Below are 16,545 nucleotides of genomic sequence, written 5' to 3' on the forward strand. Positions count from 1 at the left end.
GCTACCAGAGTTAAGAGTGTTGCTATAGAATGGTGAGGGTTAGTGGTATGCACTACCAGAGCTACTATGGCTAAAAATACACAAACACCCGAAAAAGTGAATTAGGAGACAGCCACTTCTGTAGCGCAATAGAAAGTAGAGCTTCACATGCACCATAGGCAGGGTTTGTGGGTTGATAAGCACTGCAACGTGGGCGAGCTGGTTGTACATACTTAGTTTTCTTACCATCCTGTTTTGGTACCAAAAAAAAAAAAAAGCGATACGGGACACAGGCAGGGGCGTGCAATAACTGCTATCTTTTGTACATCTTAGGCATTACATTCATATGAAGAAGACGTATTCATACCAGTCTACCTATTTAGATAAATGTAATGCTGGCATGTGCAACATACGTACAACAGTTTGCATTCGTGCGTGAGTCCTGTACTGTTTTTTTGTGTATCAAAACTGCGCAGTAAGAAAACTAGGAATTGTGCGTTCAGCTCCCACTGGTGGCAAGTTGTCTGTCCATCCACTCTCATCTCTTTCTTTATCATCATTTCTACATTTCAATGAAAAATAACAGCTGACTTCCCCTACCTTTTCCCTGGTTTCACTTTGTGTTCACTATGTGTGGTTGTTAATAGCACAAAAAATTAAGCGCCTCAGTTCAGCTTATTCTTCCCGCTCTGAAACTGGAAGCTGTTACTCACAAGTCATGCAACAAGCAAAAGCAGGACAAGCTGGAGTAGCGGCAACAATGAAAGTGCCACAGGCCAAGTTCAAAGCAGATAGCCGAAATGTAACTCAATGCCTAGTTTGCCCTTCAAGTGTTAGATGTCAGATGTGACCAGCTTTGCTCTTACTTCCGTCTGTTGTGGCAATGACTGTTTTATCTTTCAGAAGCAGTCCCCTTCTTTGCCTTGTTTTCTTGCTGGCAAAATGATAAAAGACAGCTTGGCTGTTTGTAAGGGCCTATTTTCCCCAAGACCGACTACACCCTGCTCTTTAAGTCACTGCGCCTGAACGTGTTTTTACACATGATAAGCCTGAAATTAAGCCTGAGATTTGGGCAAATGTTGTCTCTGCAACACGTGCAGTTTGATTGGAGAGACGAGGCCTTTCCCAACTGTTGAGCGTGCTTCCCTAGTCTAGAAACTGCGCATGTATCTGTTCCTAAAACAAATGGCTGTGACACCAACTAGCCAGCCCTAGAGGGTCCCTCGCCAAGTTTGGGCATTACAAACTGACAACTACAGCGCATAGGTCATCTGGTGGCAATCACGTCTGCGAAGTATCGAATGGCTGCATAATCCGAAAACCACTGAAACTTTAAAGACAAGCCCACGCCCTCCCTCTTGATGCAGCCGTACTTCCAACCATAGAGCCAAGGTAACGTGCACACATGGTTCATTGTAAGAAGACTGTCTTCAACGTCACCGACTGTGGCACGTGCCTTTGGTAAATCGTCCAATGAAAACAAGCCATTGGAAGTATGCTACGCAGCAAGAAGAGGAAGTTGAAAAAACAAAATCAACATTCTACCCTCGACAACCTTCATACATTGACTTTGTCCTTGTAACACAGAGAGCCAACAGCTATGAGTGACAATGCCATGCACATGTTATCCGCTACTGCTGCTATCTCGCTAACTCAAACAAGGCTTCTGCTCTTTTTTTTTTTTTTTCACTCTCCACTTCTAATTAGCTGAGCAGCACATTTCTGAAAGCAGTTTTGCACACTACACATTTCGTGGGAATCCCCATGTTAATCACATTTCTTCTGACTACTTGTGCACTAGGTGAGACCTGTGATATGAACACAAGAACTATAAAAAGCAGTCTTTGCTCTCCAGTGGACTTTCTTGGCTACTTTAAAAAGCAAAGCATGAAGGCTTTTGCTTGAACTTTATTTTGCTTTTTTTTTGCTTTCTTTTTCCATTGTAAAGTCGTGTTCACTATGAGCTGCAACAAGCTGCCTCTGGCCGAAGGGGCTCCAATACTAAACTGCGGCACCGATATTAGAAAATCGGAGAATAAAACATCTCTTAAATTAGTGGTATTCATTAAACCAATTTTTTGTATGACGGCAACAATGAGCAGTCTTGCATAGCCCTTTTACCACAGGCGCAACCGCATTGCAGCTCATTTTGAACACAACTGTACGTTGGAGCAATACTTTGCAGGCACGATTTTCAGAACATGACGTATGCACTGAGCTTGTCTGTGATGCTCAAAGCTGGTGACATAGCCTTTTAAAAGAAAGCATCACTTCCAATAAGGCTTGTGAAAGGCAGAAATGATCACATTTGACACCTGAACAGATCTGAGTGAGATTTGCAGGAATTAACGGAGAGGCTTAAACTTTATTGACTGCTGGCAGCATAGTTTAGATTTAAAACCTGAAACTTTTTACAAAAACTGGAAAAAAAAATTCAGGAAGCATGAAGCAACAACTCGGTTATGCCGCATCAAACACAGATAATGCAAATTGTATCTGTCACATCATCAAGCAAACAAATATGATGCATTAGTTTAAAGCATGTGTGAACCCTGCACAGTAATTTATATGAGCCTTGAAAAAAACTATATATTCACACATAATCTGTGTAATTCAGAGCAGTGTATAATATAGAAATGCTGCCTGCTTCAGGTGTCCCAATACATGCAGTTAACGATTTTTGTTTAGTTTTATTCCTAATAAAATTTTTACTAACTGCTGCAAAAAAAAAAAAAGACTGCATGGCCTATGTCAGAAATCCGCTCCAAACAGACAGTTGATTCCTTAACCTTTTCTAGTAACTGCAGTCTCAGTTTTAAGATACAGTCTCATTAAAACTGACACAGCCGATGCAGAACTAAATAATTTACTGTGTTGTTCCCTTGTCTGTAAATTAAAGCAACCGAGGCAAAGCTTCCAAGGAATTCAGAGGAAGAAGAACTTTCCTATTTAAACACGCATGAAACACAGAAAAGAGTCATCAGGCATCAGGTGAAATGCTTTCATTGAAAGTTATTGCATTTAAGAGCAAAATTCAAGCTCTAGAGACTGTTGAGGGCAGACCTTAGCAGCTGAAGTTGCTGCAAAAATTGAAGACAATCAGAAACTTGCAAGAAAGTTTCAAGCATGATGTTAACTTTGTGACTCCACAATAGCAGAAACAAATAACTGAACTCTGTAAAGAGAGCATTGAAAACATTCATATGTACTCTATTCAACATAAAGTTTAAATGCATGTTTTCTTTGCAGGAGCCTTCAGATGTCTTATTCGGAATATGATGTTAATGCCGGGAGTGACACAATGTATCACTTTTGTTGCTTTAGATGCTCTGTAATTTTCTGTTAAAGGAATTGCTGCATCTTTTTTGGTGCTGCTATGGAATTATGAAGTAGCAAACTCAATGATTTAATTCCTCCAATATCTTCCAATTCTAATCTACATTCATAAAAGAAACTTGGAATTCTAACTGTAAAATTTCTCTAAATCTTTAGCATCACCAGAGATTGATTTTTTTTAAATCTGAAATGTGTGACAAATCTTACAAAATATGTTCAGCAGCTGTCAATAAGGTCAACATTCTTGAATTGTAAAGGTATTTTCAGTACATAGAATGGGAGTTAAAGCTTCCGCTCATCCTAAAATTTTGTGTAGAGCGGAAAAGCGTGCGTACAAAAGCCACGCGCAAAAATAGCGACACCAATTGGGCAAAATGTGAGTGAGTTGTGCTGCATGCAATAACATGGGCCTGCATGCTACGAATGCGACGTCTAGCTGTCCTTGCGTCACCTGTCCACTCATAACACCCAGGGGCAGCAACCTTCCCGTGCGACTCGTCAAAACAACTGGAGGGTGAATCACCGAGCTCCCTGGACACCCGATCGTCAATTGTAAAACTTCTCCCCTGTCGTGTCTCTGGGCACAACAGCTGTGTTTCAATGGGAGAGACCCAACAGACGCTAGCAAGCAATATATTATCAAAGGCAGAATCAATAACTCAGATATTTATGCTCTGCAAAATCTTGCCACCATTTATCTGGCAATGTACTACTGATGCCCAATAAATTATTAATGCATACTGCAGACATGCCCACAAATCCCATGAGCCCGCTCTTCCAATGTGGCTTTTACGGAGTATATTTTCGTGGTTCCACGATGTCTGCCACGAACTGTTATCTTAACATCTAAGCGCTGTTATAGGGAACCACTGGTGTGCAGCCATTATGGACATTTCGCAACTGTACCAACCAATGCATGGCACCAGTGTCGAATGAAGCAGATGGTTGCACCGAAACGTCCAGTGTTGAACGACTACATCAAACTGAGATGGCTGCATACAAATTCTCTCCCTCGGCCCAAGATTGTGGCGTTAACGAAGTGCAAATAAAATTGTTCATTTCTTATTTAATGACCAGTCCACTACAAAAGGAACATCACTCATGACTGTGCTTACCATTCAACTATTACATATTACTAATTAGCAAGCACTAGTACTTTAACAAAGCAACTCTTTTTAGTGCACTAAGCAGTTAAGAGCTCAGCATCTGGGTGTCCCGATAACATAAGGCTTCCTTGTAACATCGTAGCTACTTGTAACATCATGTTCAAGCATCGGAGATAAAAATAAAATAGCAAACTTAAATGAATTTAAGTGCACTTGAACCAAAAACCTCACGGCCCTGAAGCCGGCACTCTTATTAATACACATAAACCGCATCTCATTTGTGTTGTAAGACGTGGGTAATTGGAGATCACTGGGAGAGGCCTTCATCCAGCAGTGGAATGCAAGATGGGTTGATGATAATGTTTCCCCCTTAAGTGTTCAAAACAACAAGCGACTTCACAATACTATGGCACTTTGAATGTAAACGGAACCAGCCAGTTGTGACGGATCTTTGTTCCATTCCCATTTAACTCCACTAAAAATAAGGGGGTAAAAGAACAGCTAACATTAGTGCCTGGTAATTGGACAATAGTGAAGTTCAGTTGTTATTGCAGGGGAATGCAACTGAAAGTTACACTACTGAAACAGCAAACGTGTAGCTCTTCACTGAGGGCACACATTTTCCCCTGACAGCAAAGTCAACAGAAGCTACCTAGGAATTTCCATAGCAGCCGCTCCATGCGAAAGCGCAGATGGTGAATTGCAGCAATGAACCAAGGGCATAGTCGTTTGTTCGTTTTCATAAAGGACAGTTACTTCGTATTTGAACACAAAGTCTCAGCCTCAAATTGTTTGTGCATTTCTCCAGAAGAACAACTAGCCAGAATAAATAAAAAGAAGCAAACAAAATCTGGGACACTGTCGAAGAAAAGCTGAGAAATTGAAAGTTGAGCTACAAATGCCCACAGTCTTTCCCTGTATTCCAAATTTAGTACAGAAATACAATAGAACTTCCAAGTTAAGCAAAAATAAAAGATAACGAGAAATGCAGACCGACAAGCAGATGTCTTCATTGGTGTTTTCTTTGTTGTGCTTTATGTTCAATATAGCTCAACTTTTTCCCATTCTAACAATTTATGCAAGTTGCCTTTTTTTTATTGGATCTGTGAGCTATTCTTTTAACTCCCTTTGTGTTATTGTCTGATATAGTAGTCTTGCTTGACAACGTAGTAGCCCGCCCCTAACACTCTCTTTTTTTTCAGGTTACAGGTAACACTCTCATTTTTCATACAGGTTTATAACATCCTCCTCGGTTACTGCACGTACGAATGTACACTGTGGTGCACTGTTAAAGGGAACGCTCTTAACATGCAGCTCCGATTCTGCTGGCACTTTAACTGCAAAGATGAGTGATTGTACGTTTGCCAGAGGAAAAAATTTGCATGTGCTCCACAATCGCGTGTAACCTTTCATAGAAGACCAGACGTAAAGGTGTTTGAAACACACTGAATGCATCTACAAGACGATTCTGTCTGGACTTATAACAATTTACTATAACGAGCAAAGGTTGTTAGAAAAAACAATTCGGCCGGAACCTAAACCTATGAGCATTTGCAGTACATATACAGTGCTCAGCGAATGAAATACCGATACTCTGAGCACCTGGCTGCCAGCACTTTTTGCACAATCCGATTGCCAAGGACACCTAGCTAATGAATTGTGGCATGTATATGAGGAAGACAAGAGCCCTTGCGACGCATTGTGACTGCATTTGTTGCCCCAGCGATCGCGCAGCGCTCTCCAGTTGCGCAGACTGCGCCGGCTGCCAAGCGGTCCGAGTATGAAATTTTGAATTGCTGAGCTGTGTACGTGGCTTACACACTTGTAGCAAGACAAAACTCGTACAAGGATTATAGAATTTTTCTGCCTCCAGTTGCATGTTGTTTACCGACGCTGAAGAGACAAGAAATGTGCCAGAACTGAATTTTCCAGGGGCAGAGTCAAGTGGCAACTGAAGGAGAATAAGTGATGCATTCCGACTGCACCTTCTTGCTGACCTGCAGCGGCGACGATCGCGGGTTAGGTTTCTGGCTCCAATGGGGGCTACAGTGGAGCTACAGTGTGCTACAGTAGTTGGCTTATCAGAAAAGAAAGCCCAAGTCACTTTCAAGAAACCACTGCACTAATTTAAAGGGACACGTAATGGCCACACTAAATCAGATTTAGTATATAGAAGTGAAGCATTCTTTTCAAAGCGCTACTTTCATTAATTTGGCAGCAAAAGTTTTATCATTTCCAAAGAAAATGAGGACCAAGGTTTTCATTCCTAAATTTCTCACATGAAGTGCGGGTACGACGTCGGAGATTTCAAAGTGCTTTCTCTGCACAGCCCAGAAAAAGTTGTCGCACCTGGCTAAGATGGGTGTTTGTTACCTTCAGAATGTGACGTAGTTCTTCTTTACCAATGCATTACTAGACACAAACAGGCACTCAAATTCAATGCAACATGACGAACGTCAGAACAGCGATGCCACCTGTCTCTAGTGTGCATCTTTTCTGGTGTCACATTAAGAGTGGCCATTTTGCTATTGCAGAAGTGCTGTTCACTAGTAGAGCTTAACTTAACCTTGCAATGCCCAACGTAGTAGTATGTTACGCTGAGTTTCCTGTACCTTACAGTAGCAATTTTGTTAAGCAGGAGCAATGTTACAGTTGTGGGTAGTTCAGAAAACTAAGTACTAATTATTACTATGCCAATAAAATTTTAATTCAAACAACACAAATGTGTTATCCATGGTCCGAAATTAGGGTGAACAAGACGCTTTAACTTTGCTTCACTGTGTTTTGAGGCCTGTTTTAAGCATTACAGGGTTAATATGTATCATCCCTTTAATAAGCTGGTTCAGTATAAGCATTTTCAGCATTCGTCGAAGATAAGCACACTGCCGGACCCCATTTGCTTCACTCATTGTCGCCACAATTCTTATCCAGGAAGGCCCACGGCCTCTTTCGTCTGCTTCCTGTTTTCCAGATTAACAACCTTCTTTCCAGCATCCGCCACCGCATGATCCATGGTTCCCAGAAATGGAACAATCACTTTACACTCCCCACAGAAAGAAAGAAAAAACCAAACAAAACATTTCAGTCGCTGAAAAAACTGCAATGGAACAATCAGGGGCGTTACATTTGTAATGAAAATGGGTGTGTGCTTTACAATGAGGAGTGCATTAGAACTGAGTAAATACGGTATAACAGGCATCACATTCTGCCTGGCTTAATGTGAGCTGCGTGTCATTTTACGAGGCCATGAAAGTGGAAGAAAAAGCAAATGAAAAGTGCCGCGAAAGCTGACACTTGCACAGCAGAAGGCACCACCCACATGCGCCGACTAGAAAAAGGGAGCCGAATTTTTTTTTTTTTATCTACTTCTGTCTGTGTACACAAAGGTAGACGGGTAAACGGGTTAGGCCCTTTCGGGAAGGAAAATAAAGAAAAACAAAACAAAAGCTGTGTCAACACTTTCCCACAAAATGCCGAGTTCAACAGAAAGGTGTCTCTTTAGGACTCAAACATAGTGCTGCATCTGTTGCTATGCGATAGTTGGCCGACTCCCAGGACCTTGTGGCAAGATACTTTCAAACAACAAGCAAGAACACCGCCCTGATGAGTTGTGCATAATTTCCTTGTTCCACAAAATTACTGTATCTACACGATTATAACATGCCTTCAATTATAACCTGCAGTTGATTTTTTTCACAGCCAGAAATTGAAAATTCAATGTCCTCATCGCAAAGTGCACCCCAATTTTCATACTTCAAAAAAATTCAAAATTCAATAGCCCTTGATTGTCCCCTCACCAGATGTTTACGGTCAGAGGGAGAAATAGCAATTTGATCCACTTAGAAAAATAATATTTATAATCCTAAGTTGACTGAAGCGCAATTCGGACACCAGCTATAGGCTGGCACTAAAATGATCCCTTTCAACACGAGACATTGACTTCCAAGTTCTCAAATCCTTTAGTGCAGTAAACTGCCAGAATCCCGTTATATTACATTTATAAAGAAATTAAGCTTCGTAGTTGCACAATGTTTGTCTTCTATCGGTGTATGCCTGGGCAATGCATCTACAGAATGATGTCAGAGCTGATCAAACAGATTACAGAAAAGAGGAAGTGTCACAACAGAAGCTCAGCTGCTTTGCTGTATGCTTTACTGAAGTGGCGTAAACGTTAAAAGTGCAGTACACTTTCCAGTGCAGTCACAGGTGCCCAGTATAATAACCCTGTCACACGACACGTGTAATGTCATTCGCAGCAAATGAGATTACGTGTTAATGCCATTTTTGTTGCTTCTACACGGGCATAGTGAATAACAATCACAGCTAGTGGCATTCATCCATCGAATGAGTTTCCCAATCTCATTCACGCACGACTTGTGTAATCTCGACGACAGGGGCTTGGCAATAAAATTACAAAATCGATAAGTTAAAACAAAACATAATATATTTTCAAGAACTATTCAATGTTTACCATTGTATTGCTAACAATATAGTGAAAATATGTAAACGAGAAGCACGATTTGCAAGGTTTCGTTATCGTAGCAGCCTGCCGATAAACACTGCCATCAATTGCAAATGCCATTTTGTTTACCCCTGCAGACTGGGAACGCAAGACCGCAATGACATTCAGTATGAATGTCATTTACTGCAAATGACATTACATGCGCCATGTGACAGGGGTATTAAGCTGCGAGGCGAGAAGTCGCAAGAGTCTGCAACTGCAGCAGACCTTTACGATGCAAAATAACAAGCTTTGTGATGCTTGTACCACAGCATTTTTCTGCTATGTTCTGAGAGAAGTGTGGAGCATCTAAATGGTAGATTCATGTGCCAACATATTGAAGTTCGAGTATGAAGAGGACACTTTCCTATGTGCAGCTGAGCTGCAACTGCATGCTGCCCACATGTAGATGCCACAGTATGTCCCTTACAGATCATATGTGCTGACCTGAACTACACATCTTATATATAGCACTTTATACCTGGTGACAAACGTATCTGCCATACAGATACCCTAAATGCTGAGAATCGTTGGAGCAAAACTGCAGCTATTTTTACAATGAATGAAAACACGCAGATGTCTTCAGATGCAGGTATTTCTGCAGGTTGCAGCTCGCTCAACTCTTTCCCCTACTGCTAAAAATGTGCTTATTTTCGGTCCTTTATGTTTTTTTAACATTTTATTTAAAGACACAGTAGTCGCAAAGTATAGAGTGATACATCGAATTATAGCCTGACGACTAGTGTATTGAATGGATGTAAAGTAGTAGTATTTGCTCACACAGTTTTTGAGAATTATAACGTGAAACTTCAAAGAAGCACCTCAAGGAACATGAATGTAATAATTTGCTATTGTAGTACTGTGAGTAAAACAATCTTAAATATATAAAATATGTTCCCTGGCTCTTAGTTCTCAACTTTTTTAAGTCAGACCACGTAAAAAAAAAATTATTATGCAGAGTTGCTGGTGTCAATGCTGGCCATAGTAATGCCCATGTTATGCAGGAAAGCAGTAGCTTTGCAAATGTGAAAACGGGCAAGTTCCTAGTGTGAAGAGAGCATTCATTTTTGCTAATGGCAGCAGGCACCTGGTTTGTTTTTACTGCCTTCTTTAGGCTAGCAATGCAATGGTTTCTGTGCAAGCAAGCTGGTATAGTGCCGGTTCAACCGACACTTGAGTCTCGCAAGTGCTTTGTTCATTTCCGGCACAATACAGTACAATAATGTGGAGTGCTGCACACTATTGCCCAGTAATGAACAAGGGCACTTGCATAGGTGATGTTCAAGCTATAAGAGATTAGACTGCCAGTCAAGATTCGGTCTAAGGTCGGTCTGAAATCGACCACATGCTATTGTACGACTGAAAACCTCACGCGACGGGAAGGATTGCTCGTAATGTACATATGCTGTCACTAGGTGATGGATAAGAGCTACCCACAGCGGAAAAAATAATCTCGCACTTGATACCTAGTTGAGCAGAATTATCAAAATAACACGCAATCATGAGCATGTACCGTTGTTAGAGGCACTGTTAAACCAGCTTAGACGCTGGATCAGAAAATTGGACAACCCAACAGAAGCCTCCGTTTCGTGCCTTCACTGCAGCTGTCATTTAAAGATTATGTTGCAGAGTCCGTCAAGCGCGACTTCTGCGCCGTTTTATTGAGGGAGTGCTAGGAGCATTGGAGGCTAGTTTTGACAACATCTTCAGTCAAAGCCTTATTTTTCCAGATTTTCCTTATTTTTCCATATATCTGCCAAAAATAGTCAAATCTATGCAATAGTTCAGCCGTCATTTCAGACATTGCATGGCACTGCTAGCAGAAGTATTCCAAAGGAGATGTTTAACAATGGGTTGAAAAACCTTTGATCGCATTGATCGACTTATGTAGGCGCCCGGAAGGAAAGAGTTAATTGTACGCAAAATTATTTCTTTAATGCCACAAATGGTGTGTATACTGCCCAAGGCAACTCTCAGAACGTCTCTGAAGGAAACAAAGTATAAATGCACTAAAAACAAATGATCGAATGAACCTATCCATGACAAGTACGCAAACTCTATCATCAAATTTCACTAAAAAAACTTCCCAGTGAAAGCAACACGCCGTTTTCCTTTAGCACATATATGATCATGGAGATGTGCTTGATCAGGAGGCCAGAGGTTAACTGGCAGTAGCTTTTAAAATTATATATATATAGGTTGTGAAACGGGGATGAAGTGGAGCGTTCAAATGCGCGTCGCCGATTGGTCGTTTCAGCGTTTGCCGATTCACGCGATAGTGCACAAAGGTCAGCTGGGAGAGCCTCGCGAAGGAACTACAGCAAGACGCAAGGCAGCGCCCGAGGACGCAACAAGCGGGCAATAAAACAGACACTTGCGCGAGCGAAAGGAGGGAAGAAAAAAAAGATACAAGGTTTCAGCACAGCAGTGGAAGCGGGTCTCCATGCTCTCCGTCTGTTTTATGTTCTGGAAACTTCGAGACCCAAGCGCGGTGTTACGTGCAGGGCGCCGATCGCTAGGTGTGTGTGGTCTTCGCGTGGTACATTACCATAAGGGGAGAGAGTTCGAAAAAAAAAAAATGCACGAAAACGGAGTCAATTGCAGGCTGCGCGCACTTCGGCAAACCGAGACTGGGTGTGCTGCGCGACCTTGAATATCCAGACACAAATAAGAACGAAAAACCAGACATAATAAAGCACACGCCCCGTAATTACAGCGCGTTCCAGCGAGCCGGCCCAAAATGACCCGGAACGTGCCCGACTGTGACACGCCAAGCGGGTCGATGATTGCGTACAGAGAGAGAACACTTGCGTGATGAAAACAGCCGACGGGCACGTCTGAAGGAAATAAAAAATATATATAAAAAAGAAGTGAGAAGCGACGCCTCGAACCATGTAGAGGTGTGCAGAAACAGCGGATACCCTGGCGACCGCCGGGCTACGGTTTATTTGTCATCGGCACAACAGCTGAGCGCATCTCTACCACAGGGGTGCAAATTGCCCAAACGATAACGAAACCATGCGATAATCCGCTCACGCGCAGAATTCACGGAAGCGCCTACGTAGAGCTCTCAGACTTTCAAAAATTTGACTCGGCGCAGCAGTTTGGTTGTGCGCGCGCACGGAGGGCAAGCGCAATGTGCCGCTACACTGAAGCTGCAATGCGGACAAAAATGAGTAGACGCGCGCGCGGTAGTACACATCTCCACGTAGTACTATAGCAGCACTTGCGTACGAACGTGCGTACGAAAAAAGCACGTCTTCCGACAGTGCGCCCACTCTTTCCCGCTAAGCTGCTCTGTTGGTCAGGTGTTTTTCCACTCGGGCCCATTCGGACGCTTTCCGAAGCACGCAATGGCACCGCCGTCTCCGATATCCGAAACCCCGGGTACGAAACAACGCGCTAGCAGCAGGATGCACCGCACCGAATCGCCGCGAACGGATACGATCGTCTCAACTGACGCTACCCTCCCGGCGGATCTTCCGATACCGAAGGACGCCCGGGATTCATCCCGCTCTGCCGCACAGAACGTTCGTTCCGCACTCGCGGAACGGCAATTAATAGGTGTGATCATGCCCGAGAAATTAAAAAGAATGCGCACCATCGACGACACCTGTGTAAGCACGAAACAAAGAGCACGAACGGCAGGTTTGGCTGTGATTCAACGACACTCGCTCCAGCGAAAAGCGAAATTAACCGCAGTGAAAGAAAGTAACGAATAATTAAAGAAAAAAAGAAAACGGAAACCGCAGTGCACTGCTGCCACGATCAGCTGCGGCGAGCCGACCATGGTCTCGGGAAAAAAAAATGAAGCAGCAACACTCTGTGCGCGAAGGCAAACAGGGATCAGGCTTGCTTACCTCATAATTCGTCTCTCAGCTGATCATGAAGAAGATAAAAGTTTTGTAGCGTCGTTTCCAAACAGAAACTGAGGAACTATAACAAAGAAAACTAAAGAGTCAACACAACCGACGCGCACTGGCTGGCTGGTCGGGAAGCGAGCTGGCCAGCAACACACCAACAACTTCAGGGGCACCTGGCGACAGGAATTGATAAGAACAAAACGCGAACCCTTGATTGTTTAATGCTGCTCCTATATCTCGAAAATACTGTATGGAAAGCAGCTAAATTAAGGAGCCAGCAATTCTACAGTGCACTCGGACGCGTGAAAGCGCGAGTAGACAAGTGGAGCGAGTTGCCAGCAGCAGGTGGCGGAGAGAGAAAAACATGGCGGCGCGCGCCAGTGTTTGGTTCTGATCGCTGCCAACTCTTTCGGTAAGCCGGGTGGGCTCGCGAAATTTGGGATGACAGTTCGCGATATTGCCGACACATCGTCATGGACGTCTCTAGCCGACAATCAGAGGTATCTGAGCTCTGTTTCAACACTTACTTTGTCTTTTCATCGCGCACTTCTCCCCAGCTGTAGCGCTTTTCCGCGCAAAGTTTGCTCTAAAATGAAACTTTCTTTTCGCGCGTCTCTGTTCAGATCCTCGAGAAATTGGAGCAGATGCGCAAGGAGATTGCCAAAAAGGAACGCAAGTTGCAGGTTAGTTGTTTGCCTGTGTGTTCGTTTGAGTTTGTATCCGCAAACTTGATCTTTACTCAGGCGCATGGTGACATGCTTTCACGCCGTCTCCTTCCTTTCTTTCGTCTTCACGGCGCCAACAGAAACTGAAGCGGCTGTCTGCTCAGAAGAGGTGTTGCGACAACTCCGAAAGCAGTTCGATCGCGGTAGACGACACTCGTTCGCCGGCTTCTCTTGACCTACGGTCTCCTCTACGACCAATTGAAACGACGCTTTCGCAAAGTGAAATTTGCCAATCAAAGTCGCTCCGGCCACTAGATTCGCTAGAAAAAACCACCCACTTACGGGAAACAGTCGTTAATTTGTGGGAAGCAGACGAAAATGCCTGTGGACGTCGTTCGCACGGCGATCGGACGCGAACTGAGATCGGTGAACGCGAAACGGCTGCCAATGCCCAAGATGGTGATTCTCATCTATCTGGTGCGTCGGCTTGTGGAAGATCTTCGCCGTCGGACGCGCTTCCCGGACCATCGAAGGAGGAGCGTAAACCCCCGTCGAGTGACGATAAGTGCCGACATTCAAGCGAAAGGTCGCCTGCGGAAAGAAGCCGCGATTCTCCAGTACAAATCACCTCGCACGCCTCACCATATCTCGTGAGCCCTGTCGACAGTGCACGTACTTCGGTCACCGAACCAAGCGTAGATCCCGTATCTGCAGCGTGTAGTCCTGGAAAGGAATTGTGTTCTGCAACCAGTGTAAACATCTTGAAACGCGAAGACGTGGCAGTGCCTAGCACGGCTGAGAGTATTCCTGCTGATTTTAGGTCTGGCAGTCTACGAGGTAGAGCAAAGCAACGTGGAAACCTATCAGTGGGCCCATTTCAACAAAGGGACAAAGATGGCGAGCATACTGCGAAGTTGTCACATATCGAAATCATTGGAGGTGGAAGAAGCTCCAAAGAGTCATGTGCGACCTCTGCCTATGTACCCGCTCCTAATGTCCAATGCGATGAAAAGCAACTGAGTGTTCAGAATGATGTCCCACTGCTCCCCATTCCAGACATAGAGAGCTTGCATGACGAGCATGTGGATAACTCCCAGAAAGAGATGTTTGAAGAGCAGGAACTTTATCTGGACAGCCAAGGCACTGAGTTTATTTTGAACTGCCAAGGTGGCAGAGACACAGCCACTGAAGAGTCTGCAATTGACAGCACCGATATGACTGAGCCTCAGTGGCAAACAACCGAAACTTCAGATTCTGTCAGTTCCAAGTCATGGTCTCCCAAGCGCAAGAGGCGACGGACAATGTGTGAGTTACCAGCATTATCGGCTGCTGTGGACACAAAAGGCTACAATTTTAGACGTCGAAGGCTTTCTCACAGCCCACCTGTAATGAGACGGATGAGCAGAGAGGCCAAGAACGTCCTGGGTGCTTTCCAAAGGCTCATTCAACAGGCACGTCAACTACCCGTCTCTACATTTCAGCTGCAGTTTGATAAACTGGGCTTGCATCAATATTGGGATGCAAAGGGTGCGTCTGGCTACCAAGCAAATCTCCAGAGGCCTGAGAAAGCGTTTCGTGGTAGCTTGCCATCAGAAGACTGCTGTGACAAGACAGGCGTTTGCCCAGGTGCAGACCACGTTAGGGTGCGCACGAGGACTGATAGCTCTTCGATGCTTCAGACACCAAAGACTTCTGGGATGTTTGAATCGGCTTCTGTAGCTCTGTCGCTCTTGCCAGACAAGAGGACTGAAATGCCACTGAATGCAACAGACTGTGAAAAAAGAGAGACCCGACGTAGTTGCCGCCAGAAAGGACGACCTTCTGTTTTATCATGCTCTGCTCAACTGGAAAGTATCGTGACCTCCACGGCGGCTCCTGGCGGCTGTTCCGGCAGAAGGGTGAGGTCATTGCCCGGTACTGTTGCTCGCAGTGTCAGCAACATGGCTGATGACGACTGTAGTGCAGCCACTGATGCGGAGCCAAAAGAATCTTCTCACGCTTGTGAGCGCACAACACCGGATGCGCAGCTGTCAGCCGCGTCACAGCTCCCAGGTGGCAGAGCTGCAGGCCGTACTGTAGTCCCACGTTTCAGAAAACAGTGTGAAAAAATTGAGACACCAGTGTCGTCGACATCTGTCAGTGAAGTGCCCGAGGAGGTTGAACAAAGCTCCCTGCATGTACAGCTAAGTCGGGAAGTGTCAGGCCAAAGTGTGAACACAGCTACCAACTCCTGTGAAATTACTGCTGTTGAAGTTCGGAACCATACGGCAGTGGAAGTGTGTTTGCAAGACGTCGGCAGCGTGTGCAGAAACCTAATTACTAGTCCACAAGAACCTGGAGCCCATGTGCACCTTGTAGACACACAAAACGGTTGCAGAACTGCAAAGCGAGTGTTTACTGCTTTGCCACATGTGCCTCGTGGCAAAGACCAGTGTTCTTCGCAGGAACTTGACACAAATGCTCGGCAACTAGAGAACTCGTGTTGCACAGTGTCGTCCACACAGAGTGATGTTTGCAAACCAGTCGGTTCGCAAAGTTCAGAGTGTTGCGACGGCGAGGATGAGTTGGCAGCAGCAAGTCCAGCACACAGCAACCTGTTCACTCAGAGTGAGGAAAGTGATGATGCTGGAGGTGAAATCAATGAGTTTGTCACCACTATTGTTCAACAGCTTGATCCGCAGATGAGTCATGCTGCAGGCTGCGGGCCTGTGGATCAGCCACAAGACAGCCAGAGTGACAGTGCAACTCCTGGTAAGTGGCGGCTTTCTAAAATCATCAGTCAGGAATTTTAGCAGGCCAGTTAGCCACTGTTGCCTATATCATGCAAATATGTGGGGCGTGGTGCCAGTTCTTTATAAATATGGGGGCAGTTCTTAGTGATGTGAGTTATCTGGCGATGATTTCTCAAGAGCTCTCAGCGAAGAATAATTAAGGAATGAACATGCTTCCCGATTCTTTGGTTAGCTCTTCTTTTCTTAATACATTCCTTAACGACTTGCACTTATTTGTTGACTGGTAAAGCAGTGCTTTGAGGTTTTTACTGTATTAATTGGTGCAAGCACTGCTCAGAGTCTCACCCTGAGCAGTGCTTGCAA

General features: G+C 44.4%; 2 protein-coding genes across 2 annotated transcripts in view; one reads left to right on the forward strand and one right to left on the reverse strand.

The window, feature by feature from the left end:
- The window catches only part of LOC119453773 (monocarboxylate transporter 12), a 44,753-nt gene extending 31,822 nt beyond the window's left edge, over window positions 1-12,931 (reverse strand). Inside the window, exon 1 of the mRNA XM_037715829.2 lies at window positions 12,783-12,931. The gene's annotated coding sequence lies outside the window, so the exon portion shown is untranslated. The remainder of the gene's footprint in view (window positions 1-12,782) is intronic.
- Window positions 12,932-13,041: 110 nt separating this feature from the next.
- The window catches only part of LOC119453772 (uncharacterized), a 28,389-nt gene continuing 24,885 nt past the window's right edge, over window positions 13,042-16,545 (forward strand). The window contains exons 1-3 of the mRNA XM_037715828.2: window positions 13,042-13,285; window positions 13,409-13,468; window positions 13,591-16,201. Coding sequence (XP_037571756.1) covers window positions 13,259-13,285; window positions 13,409-13,468; window positions 13,591-16,201 — 2,698 coding nt within the window. The 5' untranslated portion in view covers window positions 13,042-13,258. The remainder of the gene's footprint in view (window positions 13,286-13,408; window positions 13,469-13,590; window positions 16,202-16,545) is intronic.

Source organism: Dermacentor silvarum, chromosome 5 (assembly GCF_013339745.2).
Source record: "Dermacentor silvarum isolate Dsil-2018 chromosome 5, BIME_Dsil_1.4, whole genome shotgun sequence".
Classification (NCBI taxonomy): Eukaryota; Metazoa; Arthropoda; class Arachnida; order Ixodida; family Ixodidae; genus Dermacentor; species Dermacentor silvarum.